At 40.4% G+C, this 14433-nt stretch overlaps 1 protein-coding gene and 1 long non-coding RNA gene across 2 annotated transcripts; one reads left to right on the top strand and one right to left on the bottom strand.

The window, feature by feature from the left end:
- Positions 1-75: 75 nt before the first annotated feature.
- LOC108879985 (uncharacterized) lies at positions 76-4494 on the top strand. Its single transcript, XR_007814522.1, has 3 exons — positions 76-545; positions 3694-3890; positions 4432-4494. It is a non-coding gene; the product is annotated as an uncharacterized LOC108879985 (long non-coding RNA).
- Positions 2008-12807, bottom strand: capgb (capping protein (actin filament), gelsolin-like b). Its single transcript, XM_018671431.2, is given in 11 exon segments — positions 2008-2404; positions 2565-2656; positions 3737-3869; positions 3965-4051; positions 4580-4729; positions 4916-5042; positions 5044-5075; positions 5389-5430; positions 5432-5544; positions 7384-7577; positions 12640-12807. Coding segments are annotated over 10 exon segments (1035 nt in total). The 5' UTR covers position 7577; positions 12640-12807; the 3' UTR covers positions 2008-2338.
- Between the last annotated feature and the right edge of the window lie 1626 nt (positions 12808-14433).

The raw sequence follows: 14433 nt of genomic DNA on the forward strand, positions 1-14433 counted from the left end.
GCTGGCACGTTCACCATGAGGGCAGAGCGGCGTGATTCTTTATAACAGAGATAAAGTCTCTGTGTATCACTGAGAGTGACGCACACACTCTGGTTCTGGAGCAGCGTTACTGTAACTGTTAAAACCTTTATTAACAGGACTGTTACTGTTCATATCAAAATATGGAGCTGAGTCGAGATGTAAGGGACTTAAAGATAAATGGACTTATATTAGATTATAATAGACTTGTGATGGTGTGATAAAGGTTAAAATAACAATAAAAAGAAACTAATAGCAAAAGCAAGAAATGTTTAATATTAGCATGAACTGTGTTTCATATTTGCAGTATTTTACTGAATCTACCAGTGTGTTTAATGCCAGCAACAATTATAAATCTCTGCCTTGACACACTTAATATTAACAATGTGAGATAATTGTTGTTTACTGTTATTTACTCTAATCAGTTTATATCTTCTCACCAACATAAACTGCCATAAAGAACAAGATTTGGAGTTTGTCCATCACCTGCCTCAGGGAGGAACCTGCAGACTGACATTGCACTGCAGGTAAAGGACAAACCCATCATAAAGCTTTGATTATAATCTTATGTGTAAATTAATGTGAATGTAAGTGAGTGATTTTTTCTAGGGTGCGTTTTAATGCATTGTCTTTTATGCTTTTACCTCTTTTTTTTTTCCTTATTTTGCTTCCTTCTCATTGTGTCTTTAATGCACACACACACATACAGTAGCAGACTGAAGATACTCTGCAAACATGCTGAGAGGAAGAGTGTAAAATGACTCAACTGAAACCAGATTTAAGCGTCTGTGTGTCTGCAGTTACTCAGTGATTTCCTGGTTCATATCAGGAAGAAATGTCAAGTAAAAAACACATGACGTCCCTGTTCTTCCCCACACATCACCATCATCATCATCATCATCATGAACAGTCATCTGTCATCAGCCTAATAGGCCATAAATACATCACACTGGACCAGAAGGTATTTATGGCCTGTTGTAGTAATTTAAACAGCAGTAACATATGTCTGGATGCATGTGTGGCTGCATGTAATACCTTTCTATAAAAAGGCAAAATGCTTTCCATAAAATATAAAGGGATAAAAGATACAAACATGGTCCTTTTCCCCCAACTCTTTCTTTCTCAAAAGCTTTATGTGTGTATATATATATATATATATATATATATATATATATATATATGTGTGTGTGTGTGTGTGTGTGTGTGTGTGTGAATTCAGTGTGACCAGTGAAGTCGTATACTTAAAGGAGTAGAGTAGAAATAAGTGTTGGATTTTTGTTGTTCTTATGTGTTTTGAGTGTGAGTCTGTGTGTGTGAACTTTCCATATATTGCTCATTAAAAAGATTATGTTTGTCTATTTATACTTTAAAAAACCTAATTTTTAAGATGTGGTATGAACTTTAAATGTAAATATCATGAACAGGCCACAGGTAAACAACCAAAACAGTAAAATAAATGTAATAAACACTAACAGTTATTTCAACAGTAATGTAAAAAAATTAAAAGCTTAAACATATTAAACTACCAACTTGAAAATGTGTTCAGATTATTTACTTAGGTAGAATTTGCAATTCAGCAATGTAAAATGTAAAACATTGAATGCATTAAAAATCTTAACTTATATGCAGGAAGATGCCTCCTGTTAAGCCAAATATTTAGTTTCTACTAAGTCAGAGTCACTACAGCCGTCAGAGAAATGTAGTGAAGAAGCAAAGACAATATTTCCCTTTAGAGAGTAAAATACCTGAAAAGTAACTGGTTGAACACAGATTACCGTGGGTGATGTTATCATATCAAGTTCGTGTGTGAGGGTAATAATTCATGGAGCCAAGACAACAGAGAGGGCACAGTTTAAACAAATGTTATGTAAAAACATTGGTGGAGGAGTGGCTGAATGTATCAGCACATATGAAAGTGAACTTGAAACCCCACCACCACCACCGACCCATGGGAGCGTGCACTGACAGGAAGAATCAAACCACGTCCTCTACACGTACCAAGCAGTTTCAGGTTTATTTTTTTAATATGTAACACAAGAACAAATGTAAAAAAAAAATCTAACTAATTTACTTTAGGTTCTTTTTATATCTCTTCATTTCTCTATTCTGTTAGCAGAAGAAACTTTTAAAAAAGTGGCATCACATCTCTGATTCTAGTCCAAAGTCCAAAACAAGCTACGGTACACTTGGTCAGCATGTTACCTTACAAATATGTACATACATTAAATGCATATAAAAAAATGAAATATATCTTGTATGAGATGCTGTCTGTTTTCAGATATACAGCTTCTTCTCCAGTGCAAATGTTCCCATGAGATGTTTAGTTCCAGTTCTTGAAGAATTGTTTGAAGATGATGGTCTCTTTCCCCTGTGGCAGAATCTCCACCTGCGGCACAGTGCACATTAACTTTTATTGCGTACTGTATACATAAAGAAGTTACAGTAAATCTGCTGTAGGTGATAGTCCAGACCTGTAAATGATCATTTGAAATAATAACAAGCTGCTGCAGGAGTCGGTGACATGTGTGCTGACATATGAGCAGTACCTGTGTTTTCATCCTGGGGTACTTCATCTGTTCAATGAAGTTATCTGCCATCTGTAAGGCCACTCTCTTCTCCTCAGCATTGGCTCCGTTACCTGACACATAATGAATGGATATTAGCATAAATCAGTTTCATTACTAATATCCCAAAACAGGGTCATAAACATAAAGGATTATGTCTTTTTAAGTTTGTCCTGATTTCACAGGTTTGCACTCTGACCACCGCATGTATGTAGCATGCAGCTTATGATGGTTTTTGCAGCATCATTAGCAACACTCTTACAGGTTAACCAAAACTGTTAAGTGCTGCTGGTGGTTTTCAAGTCCAAAAGATGCTGCTCTATACAAATATTACATGACCAGGTAGAGAAATGTGGAGAGCCTGTTGAGTTAAAAGAAATCAGATTTGTGAAGGAAAAAAAGCAAAAAGTGCGTCTTTTGATATTTTTTCAGACAGAATATGACAGACACTTGACAGGGAATAAAAAAAATACTGAGCAAACACATCCCTTATATTCAAAATATGCCAAAGCCTGTCCTGCTTTTGAGCTCACTACCACTACAGATATATGAGGTTTGTGTCTCAAACCTCTTGCAGTTGTGGGCAATTGAACTTTATGTTAATAACGGTCACTTCAGACAGAAACTTTGGGCCAAGACGCCCTCCTGACCACTTGGGCCCCTGAGTCTGTGCCTGAAGAGTACAGAGCAAACATGGAGGTTCAGTTTAGTTTTGCTGCTGTGGAAGTTTTATCTGTATTTCACTGTGTGATCAGAGTCTCCAAAAGAAAACCAGACTTTAAAATCTGCCACCTTACAAGGTATTTTTGTTTCAGGTCAGTTCAGGTGTCTCTGTCAGCAGAGGCAGCAAATTATTTCAGGTGGTTTTGATACTGTACATTTGTAGCAGGTGTTCATAAATCTAAATACATAGGTCATGGAGGTCAGGAGCTGTGCAGCTACTCTACATGATGCTGGTGCTCTTTAAGAAACGCGTATACTCCACATATCCTCAGACTCACCTCTCTGTTAAACCATTATTTTTCACAATGCTCATTAAAATTTCATCTAATTAGATACCGAATATCACTGGCATCTAACTACTATCACTTTCTCTCGGTTTGCATTTCAGGCAGCAGAAGTTTGCAGGTTCGGGGTCAAGTACTATTCCTCACCTTTCCAGACGAAGATCTTTCCGTTGGCGCCGTTGTCCAGGATGAAGCAGTCATCACGAACCAGCAGCTCCTTAGCGAACAGGCTCTTCTCCGACACTTTGGTCATAGTCATGGAACCTGTCGCATCCGACACCTGCGGAGTAAATGTTGGCAGGTTTGATTTAAAAATAAAACAAAACAAAACAGATGTGAATGGTAGTTTGATTACATCAGTGCAGATGAGATTACCTTGTAGAGTGAGGCAGAGTTGGAAGCGTCTGCTTTGCTGTCCTCCTCTGGCGTGCTCTCTGCCAGCGCTGGCATCGCTCCCAGGACCTGCTCATCAACACAGGAAACAAAATTTAATTCTAATCTGTCACTGGGATTTCTGTAACTTCATTTTAAGTCATTTTTGAAAGTAGCTGTTGACCTGGCAAGTGTAGTAATCATATATTACTACATGTTCTCTACAAGTAATATTCTTCTTGCTGTTTCTTGAATAAAAAGCTTTAAAGGTACTATATGTACATTTTTGCTATTGCTACATAGCCAACACATTAATCAAACTTAATTCATTTACTAACTAAGAACTGTCTCCAGCAGTGGAAACAACTCTAATGTTAACTTTTGTTTTGCTTCTATTTATATTACTTTCTTTCTTCTACTGAAGTTAGCATGCTAACCAGCTAACCCAACCCATCCCGTCCCATTTTTAGGATTGTGGCTCTAACCTGTAGTCCTGTAAAAGCAATGATGACTGAAGGTCTTGGTAAGTAAGCAGCTGTTAGTGTTAAGTGTCTACGTAGATGTGAAACGTACATATAGCACTTTAATGATTATTTATTCTACAGAGTCTGTATTCACCTTGAGCATCTCTTCAGGCTCTTCCCCTTCGTTGGAGTCCATGATTCGGGCTTTTCCGTGTCTGTCCGTGTCACGAATCAGCGAGGCGATCTCACGCACTTTCTGCTTCTCGAAGATGTTGGCTTGAGATCCGATCCACGACACAATCGTCTGTAGAGCAGCGAGGCAGCATCAGATAAACGAGGGTAAGAAACTGACACTTTATTTATACAGCTGTAAATGTGCTTCAGTTTCACAAACACAAACTCAATCACATTTAGGAAAAGCAGGTGAATTTTGACATTACTTATTTATGCATGTCTTTCTTTAGCTGGGGTTAACAGTGAGTGTCCTCACCTCTCCAAGGTCGAGGATGAAGCAGTCTCCCTTGTTGAAGCTGCTCCAGGACAGCTCCACCTCCTTGGCACGGATGTTGCGTTTCCCTTTGATCTGGTACAGTCTGTGCACCGTCCCTGAGCCCTGAGGCCTCCTGAAGCCCTGACTCCACACCACCCTCCTGAGAGAAGAGGAATATTCATTTAAAAGTTATATTTCTGTTTTTTCATATTTTATGTTAGTTGACCTGCAAACTTGAGATTTCAGGTGTAACATTGTTGGCAAGCCTGAACCAGCATCAATGCTCTTTGGCCATAATATCTATGGTGCTGTAAAATGAGAAATGGCTTTACCCAGCAGTAAAAAGATGCTAGATAAAATGAGATATATGTCTTAAGGCACGTTTTGAATTGAGTTTCTCTCATGATTGAAAACAATGATTTCCAAATCATTTCCGAGACATTTGCAGAATCAGGACCATCCCTGGTCCTCACCTTGTAGCTGACCCCTCGGGGGAAGAGTGTCATGAACTCCTGGGGACTCGTAGCCCTGGACCTGCCTGTGCTGAACGGGGTCACCACCCAGGAAGTTGTCCAGCTGGGTGGCCAGCATGGCGCACGCCACCTGCTCGTCCCGAGACGACTTCTCACCTGCAGCGAAAAAAGAATTTGTCAGAGAGGAAAGAAGAAAATATGAAGTACAAAAACGGTCTCCAGTCCTCCAAAAAGAAACCTTGTCATGTCAAACACATGTCAGAAAGTCTTCTTGTGAAATGTCTCCATGAAACTTTTGTGAGTTGTGAGCATTAGGACATGAGACCTGAAAGGTTAAAATGTCAAAAAAAATGAGCGAAGAGAGAGACACTGACAGAGGTGATGGGTCACAGAGACATGTGGACACACAAAGACAAGGCAGAGCTCATCAATTGTAAACAAGTGGAGGAGGGTTCAGAGAGAGAGCGCTCTCCAAGCTGTGACAATCAGCTTAGTGTTACCTAAGCACCGGATACATGCTGGAAACAACAGCCACATTTGAGTACTGTAACAGTCCTCCTGCATTTTTAATGAGCCCTGCTCAAAAACCATCCCTGTTTCCCTCGGGACTTCTTTCCCCTCTTTCTCTCGCTCTCATCATCCATCCATCCCTCTCCCTCCAGCCTCTCTCCTCACACAATGATGCAGCAGGTCAGCGCTGTGTCTCATGTGTCATCACCATTAGTGGGAGGGTTATTAGCTTTTCAGCCGCAGCACTGGGCCAGCGTGAGGCGTGTAGTAAGCACTGGACAATGGTTACTGCTTTTGCTGGACGGAGTAAAATAGAAACGTGAGATGCATCCCTTTGTTCTCTCTTTGAGTTATTTCAAGATGGCACTGTTAAAAGAGTAATCCACCGATTTAGCATCAACATTTTCCTTTAACATGTTCAGTGTCATGATGCAGCTAATCAGAGATAGCTTTATTACACATTCTGTCAAAACCTGGTGCCTACATTACCCACAATGCCACCTAATTGCTGACAGCTCCAGTTGAAGATTCAGGTGTGTAATGCTAGTAGCAGCTAATGTAGCCTCAAGCTGAGATGAAGACTGGGCTGCAGAGCTCTGGTAAGATTCTTTCTAACTCTTTTTTTCATGTTTAAACTGTTCATGTCAGCTGCTCCCTCTCCAGTCATAAAAGCCTTTGTGCAAAGCTCCCTGAACACTGAAGGACCTCCCTGCTCCAATGAGCAGTGGAGATGTCACTCATCTCCTGTTGAAAGGCTGGAAACTCAGCAAATACTCTTCACAGCACAGCTCACAGAAAGTTACTCTGCATGTCGTGATACAGTTGCACTGTATGTCTGATCACATGTTGGCCTTATGCTGTTTCAGTTTAACCCCTGTGTTGATCTTGAGGATGTTGCACTGGCGACCAAGTTTAATTTCAAGAAGGGTTTTACTCAGTTCAGATTTGCATTTGTACTGGTTTGGTCTTTAAATCAATTAATTGAACTCAGTTTTTCTGTGTGACGTTGTATGTTGTGTTCTTGTTGGCTGCTTTCAGGGAGTTATTTTGTTCTTTCTTTTCCAACTGGGAGAACAGACTGAACACACTGAGCGCGATAGATTAAACACAACACCGGACGTTTTTAATCCTGATGATGTCTTTTCAGTTATTCCTCTTGTCATGCTCTTAAGTGACGCTGACTTAATTAAATACCAGCTGTGTGACTTGACTGATTGAGTCTGTCCTGAAATTAGATGCTATCATTGTGAAGGCGCCACACACTCAGACACACTTGAAGCTTGCTGAGCGTACAAAGGGCTTTAGTCTTGAGTCAGATTGCATAGCTGCATGCTACATAATCCCATTGTGTCTTCCCTTGCTAAGTGGATACCTGTGCTGCAACTCATTTTACACATGTATGTGTTTATTAAGAACCATCAGTTTCTCAGTGATCACTTTGATTCATGTCAGGTTGTTTTTTTTCCCAGGTCTCCAGTCGCTCACCTATCCACATGTGGAGGTCGGCCCCCAGCTGCCCGCGGTTCTCCAGCACCAGATAGGAGTCCCCGTTATAAAAGGCCCCCACCTCGGAGGGATCCAGCAGCACCGCCTTCATCTTTTCCACCCTCCACACTCGGAGGCCCGGCTCCCGGACCTCTGGACTGAACTGACCTGGTGCTGGCTGGAATGGGAGCATACTGCAAGAAAAGAAGAAAAAGACTGGTAAGAAAAAAGGAAAGAAGAAGTTTGCTGAAACAGGAAGTATGTTGTGTCACCGTCTCCATGTGGGAATAGATACCTGGTTTTTAGTTGGAATAAAGAGAAGTAGAAGCAGAAGTCAAAGCCACAAAGTCATGACAAATGAAGGAAGTGCAGAACTCGTCACAATCAGATGATGGGTGTCCATTTTTCTTACTTAAATCTGGGCAAATTCTTACTGAACTTCCCTCAACAACAGACTTAAACTCCTTCATACTGACTGAGAAGGTTGATTATTAAATGTAGGTGGAAGTTTTGTTTTTGATCGTAAAGATCAGACCTAATCTCAGATGCCTCTAAACCACAGTCACTTTAAGAAAGTGGATGTGGTCGATGTGACGAGCGCCATTACAATTACGAGTCGACACAAAATGAGGGTTTGTGTTGCTGCCTAAAGACCACGGGCTACATTACATCACTTTTTATGCAACACAACACCAGGCAGGCCTCGCACAACACTAGTGTCAGTGCACAAAACGAGGTGTGGCTATATGCAGGTTGGATCATGTCACAGGTGAGAATGAGCCAGGTATGGATTTAGTACAGTCACTTTAAGGTAATTCATTTCTCTCTCATGTACTTTTCTCAGCAGAAGAAGAAGAAAATAACAGCAGCTTGGACGCTGATATAGTAAGTGTGTCACCTAACCACACCTCTGCCTCTTCCTGTCTGCTCTTGCCTTGCTGTGCTAAACACTCAGCTAAACTAAAACACAGTGAGGTTTGTGGACAGATATTTCTGATGCCCAACGTGACATTCACATTTCTTCTAAACAACAGTCGAAAGCCAGGAAATATTCAATTTATAATTCTATAAGATGTGAAGTTAGCAAACACACGTTTAACAAGTGGGAACCAGTGACTGTTGTTGACAGTGTTCAAACAGTTAATTAAACAATTAAATTTCTTGTCAGTTGATCAGAAAAAAACTTTACTCAAGGCACATTTGTTTTTTCCCTGGCTTTCAACCAAATCTTATGGTCTTCCTTAAAAGATGGGGATAATATCACATGACCATATATCCTTTTTTTGGTAACTTAGGTTACCTGATTGCCTAAGCTATTCCTGAAAAAGAAAACCATGAGATGTGGCTGAAGGCTCCACAGAGGAGAAAGTTGTTTTTTTTTACTGTACTGGTTCCAAACCCCAGAATGAATTTTCACACTATAATTATTGTTGATTGTCCAGAGAAAATAAAAACTTAATTCAAGCTCCACTTATTTTTTTTATTTCTAACCTAACCTTTCTAACCTCATCTCATGGCCTTCCTCCTCAGCAGACAGATAGCTCTGTTCTTCATGTGATTCTTTAAGGTATATGATGAACTGGAATTTGCTCAGTTGATAGGTCACATGATTAACTGAGCCATCTCCATTCAATGCAGAAATCCATGAAATGTGGTTGAAAGCTCCAGCAAATCCGAGTGAGGGACCCTTGAGTTTAGATTTTCTTTGTATAAATGATGCCTTAAGGTTAAGAAAATAACTTTTTTCATTGAGTTTAGCTCTAGATGAAAATAAAACCACTTAATGACTTTTATAAAATCCAGTGTTTATTTAAGTCTGATGTAATATGATAGTGTTATATATTTGTAGATTTGTGTTTACAAATGATCAAAAGGCTTTTCCAAGGCGATAATTTAAAACCTTATCATGATTGTGCTGCAGCTACATAATCAAAAACTCCTGAGGTTTCCTGTCTTTCGATAAGAAAATCTTTATGAGGGGTGTAACATTTTTGAAGTGATCTTAAGCAGGATTACACATTCATATAAATATATTTATGTCAAAATACACATCAGCATAAAACAGGGTGGAGCATTTACGACACTTATGGGGGGAAAATTATCATTATATAACTCAGCAGTTAATTTTGCTGCTCGACAGGCGCCAGGCAGCAACCATAACTGATAAAGGAGGAGTAGAAAACAAACAATTAGCAAGATTATACTGATTAGAGTCAAGTGAGGACACCGATCCAAAATGCCAAGACACTGCTGCCAACTCCTGTAGTATCTGTTAAAAATGACTCATTAGGCAGCAGAAAGAAATGCAGCTGTTGGTGCTAATTGTCAGCAATGTGGTCAGTCACACAGGATGTCAGCAGCAGCTCCACCCCTTTGTGTTTTTGGAGATTGGGAGATAACAGTAAACCCCAGCTATCTATTGACCAAAACAGCAGATAGAGAGGGCGACAGTGTAGCAGAGTGAACAACCGAACGCATAAAATGGTAGAGTAGAGGAGGAGAGGAGCTAAGGGAGCGAGGAAACGGAGAAAGGGCCTGAGGGAGCACATGCAGGGGCCCGAGGGTTAAGGTTACAATGCTTGGACAGAGTAAGTAAGGAGGCAGAGAAAAAGGCCCCGGTCCACTTAACTGTATGATCCCCTCTGGTACCTCTGGCATGCTGTCTGACTCCGGCTCCATTCTGCTTGTCCACTGGAGTGTGTATGAACCAGTGTGTGAGTGTGTGTGTGGGGGGGGGCTGTTGTAAGGGACCGAGAGGTCTGGCGAGGAGTGTTTGCGCTCACCTGGCCTGGTTAGCTTATATGTGGGAGGTAACTGGAGCCGGTGTGATGAAAGCCTACCTGCGGCCTGTGGATAGGACGCTGCGTGGGGCGGAGGGAGTAGAGTCGGGTTCCTGGTTCCTGGCTAAAGCTAAACACCAAGTGGATAATTGCTAGGAGAGCAAGCTGCAGGATCCTCCATCTTTCCACTCCTCCCTTCTCCTCTGGCTCCGGCCTTTCTCCCTCCTCCTCCTCCTCCTTTACCCTGTATGTGCTCTCTCATGCAAAGTACAAAATCATCTATTTCTTTTCCAAGAGGGGGCATAATAAGGAATTGTAGGCCTCTCTTTTCCCTCCATCATTCTTCATTCATCTATGAAATCCTACATATGAATCACTCAGCCATTCTCTATAGTGTAGCAAAGTGGGGGGAGAGATTGAGTCCTGCTCATTTTCTCCATAGACAATGTCAGACGACTCACAGCTGAAGCACTTCCACAGCTTGGATGGACTCTTTTGGTTGAATCATCTAATAATTTCATAAAAAGTCAAAGATACAAGCCTGTGAGGCATCATATATATATGTGTGTATGTGTGTGTATATATATATATATATATATATATATACTGTTTAGAAAATTTAGAACATAATCTGCAGTTTAAAAGAATTAACTTTTGGATTTTGGCTCTGATTTTTGCTTTTGATAACTAGTTCTCCATAGAAATGGCAGCATTTAGAGCCATTTAAAACAATAAAATGGCCAGAATATAAACCTATAGCATGGTCACATGATACAGGAGACTATATGGAGAAACACTGAGAAAAACCAGAGGACAGGAGGATTCAGTATGTTCAATCTGCATCTTACTAACATCCTCAGGCTCAGGTGACAGCACTTCAGCACAACGACACATCTCTTGTATGACAAAATTAGTTCAACTCAAAGGTTCACTTACTAGCATTTTTTAAGAGCTGTCAACCACATCAACCATGAGATGCTGACTGTGTTATCCCTTGAAATTATGAAGAAGTAACACTTTGATCATACGAGTCTTGTTGCTGCTCATTACAGTAACTGCCATTAATTATTTTGTCTCCTCTGCGCAGACAGACCATCTGGACGTTTTAGCAGCTTTCAGTTTTGTGGGCTTCCTCCCAACATCCTGCCGCTGTGTCTACACTACTGGTATGGCAAGTAGTTTTTCAAATTTCACACGTATGCATTCAGGTGTTATTACCAATCAGCCAAATAAACAATCCTAAAATATTTATGACCTTGATCCTACCAAGGGGCTGCCCTCAGTTTGTAGGTTGTTGGTGATCAGGACTAATCCTAAAATGATTTGCATGTTAGTGAAATTATTTTAATTATTTACATTAATATTTGCTGTTTTCTGAGAATAGCTTCTTATCCATAAGATCTGCTGTTACTAATATTGTAAACTGAACAGCTTTAGGTGCTGAGCCAGACTTATAAAGGTCACCAAAGAGGAAACAAGGCAGCACGAGGGGTTAGAAAATAGCAATGTGCCCTTTTGGCCTTGGCTACTGAAGCGGTCAGTGGCGCCTGGTTAGATGGAGGAGACAGGGAGAGATGGAGACGGAGTGGACAGAGGGGTTTAGATGGAGACACAAGGTCACAGATAGGCTACAGGGGTCACTGAGTCAATCAGTCATTCATGCATTGACGGGCAGACAGAAATATGAGAGCTGACAATATGCAGGCGGACAGGGCAGCAGGCGTAGAGAGATCTGAGAGCAATCTGTCAGTTGATGCTCAGTGTATACAGTGTGTGTGTGTGTGTGTGTGTGTGTATGGCTGGGTGCACTGTATGTTTATGAGATTAGAGGACTGAAATCAAGACAGACTGATGCAGACAGGAAGAATTTGAGAGGCCCCGAGAACAAAGAGGAGTGAGAAAACAAACACCGGATCATATGAGAGACAAATTACACTTTTACAGTTGTGGTGAAATGAAAAGTGTTTTTAAATTTTTTATTGCATCAGACCTCTACCTCTACATCAGCTCTTTAAGGCACATGATCTCTGAGGCTGATACGTCTTTAACACCCCACCCTAACTTTGAGGAAGTTGTGAAACAGCTGCAAACACGACTAGGATTGTATGTAGGAAGTGAGACAGGGGAAGGTTTTCTCTCACTGATAACAGAAAAGTGCAGCAGAGAATTAAATGCAAAGTTTGAATGGGAAGATGGATGTCAGACAAAGTGGAGTCTCGCTGAAGTGATACTAAAGATTCATTGTCTGGGTGTGAGATTCCTCAGCTGAATTCCAGGAGGAGGAATGTGATGAGCAAACAACAGAGAAAGAACATAGGAGAAAAAATAGGAAAAAGTTTCAGGGTAAAACGCTGAGGAAGGAAAATAAGAAAAAAAAGACAAAGTAGGTGAAGAAGAAAATAAGAGGAGTGATTCTGAGGCTGTACAGCAGAAACTGCAAACACACACACAAAAAAGGTTTAATATTAAGACTTACCTTGCAAAGTGAGTTAGCGGCGGAACACGACACGTCTGAGCAGAGAGTGGAGACAAAACCAGTCATGCAAAGACAAACACGTCCCTAAACTCAAATTCTCTCTCTCTCTCTCTCTCACGTAAGATATTTCCTGCCTCTGTCTGTGGCAGCCTTAGCCCAGCCCCCTGACTCCACCACAAAAAGTGTTGAATTTGAGTAAATCAGGACTTCAGGAGGAGGGAGAATTCAAATGCAAACTAGGCTTGCTTCACAAAATGATTACCCAGTTGATTAAACAGTAAGCAGCTCAGCCTGATTTTCACATTTCTTTAGACTTTCTGTCTTTAAGAAATATAAAAAATGGAAAATAAAATAACTCAACACATTTTCCTTTTCAAAAATATGAACTATTCTTGTAACAAACACCCTCTCATTCATGACTCAGTTCAATGGCTCCACAGTTGGTAAATATCACCACAGTAACCAACCCAAACACACTTATTAGTCACACATGGATTCCCCCACTCAAACACGCCTATACAGTGTGTGTGGAAGTGCAGCCTGAGATCATCAGATGGCGTGGCCTCCTGCACAGTTGTAGGAAGTCGGGGGAAACCTGTGATTCATCATTTCCACAGGTAAATGATCCACTTACAAACTAGAGGAGCCCACTGATTGACTCCATAGAGGTGTGTACTATCAAGCACTTTAACATCATTATGACATTATCTATGGTGCAAATGTCACACCTTCAAACACATATCCTCAGAAAAAAGAAAAAGTCGTTAAACAATTCAGTTAAAATTCCCTCTGACTGATATATTATTATATATGCTGTTATATTTTTATCATAGTGAAGCATCAGTGTGTGAGCAGCATGTTTCTGTTGTACAGAATCTAAGGGGTTGTGAGATGATTAATGGGAGAGGGAAGAAGTAAAAACAAAGTTCTGATTTACAGTTCTGTTTTCAGTTTTTGGACTGAGATATTGGATCATTTGAACATTTATTGAAATCCATTTTGACATGATTTCCAGTCAATTTCTTGCTATTCTCTCCTTATTAACAACAACAACTTTTGGTACTTGATAAAATCTCCTCATGATTTCTTGATTTGATTGATTTGAGCAATCATAAACAGCATAAACTGTAGGCATTTTTATTCCTCTGATTGGATTCCCCATATAGATGTTCACTCTCTGCCCTCAATGCTCATTTTGCTGACGTCATATGCAAACAATTGGCCTGTCCAATCACAAACAATAAGTGTTCCCACTATTTTTGTAATCTAAAATATTCTTTCCCAAAATGTTATTGTGCTCTGAAATATTTTTAACTTTAATATAATTTTTTGTTAAATGTGGTTGTGTTTTGACCTTCAAGGCCACCGTACTCAACAGGACCTCTCGTCAAAATGTACCTACTTATATTAGTTCTTAATTAGTTCTGTACCTGACAAATCCTGTTACTGTGTCAGTGCCAGTTTATGAGTGATCCTGATTTACAGGTTAGCTTCCTGTCTGAAATCAGGTGAGCAAGGTGAGAGCGCCCCCAAGAGGAAGGAGCATGTTAGATTTCCCCTAAAGCACACAGCTGTCTGTTTGGTATGCTCACATTAAAGATCTAATGGCACAGGCATTTTGCATCAGGGCTCATCGTATTTTCTGTCTGGCTCAGCACCTAATTTTTCAAGATGACCATTTGTTTTGTGCATAAAATCTTAACCTGCAGAGCAGCTACTAACCATAGATGTCAAATAAATGTAGTGGAGTAAAAAATATCATATTTCTACAAGGCATTAAGTAGGTTAAAGTGT

The sequence above is a fragment of the Lates calcarifer genome, linkage group LG14, assembly GCF_001640805.2.
Source record: "Lates calcarifer isolate ASB-BC8 linkage group LG14, TLL_Latcal_v3, whole genome shotgun sequence".
Classification (NCBI taxonomy): Eukaryota; Metazoa; Chordata; class Actinopteri; family Centropomidae; genus Lates; species Lates calcarifer.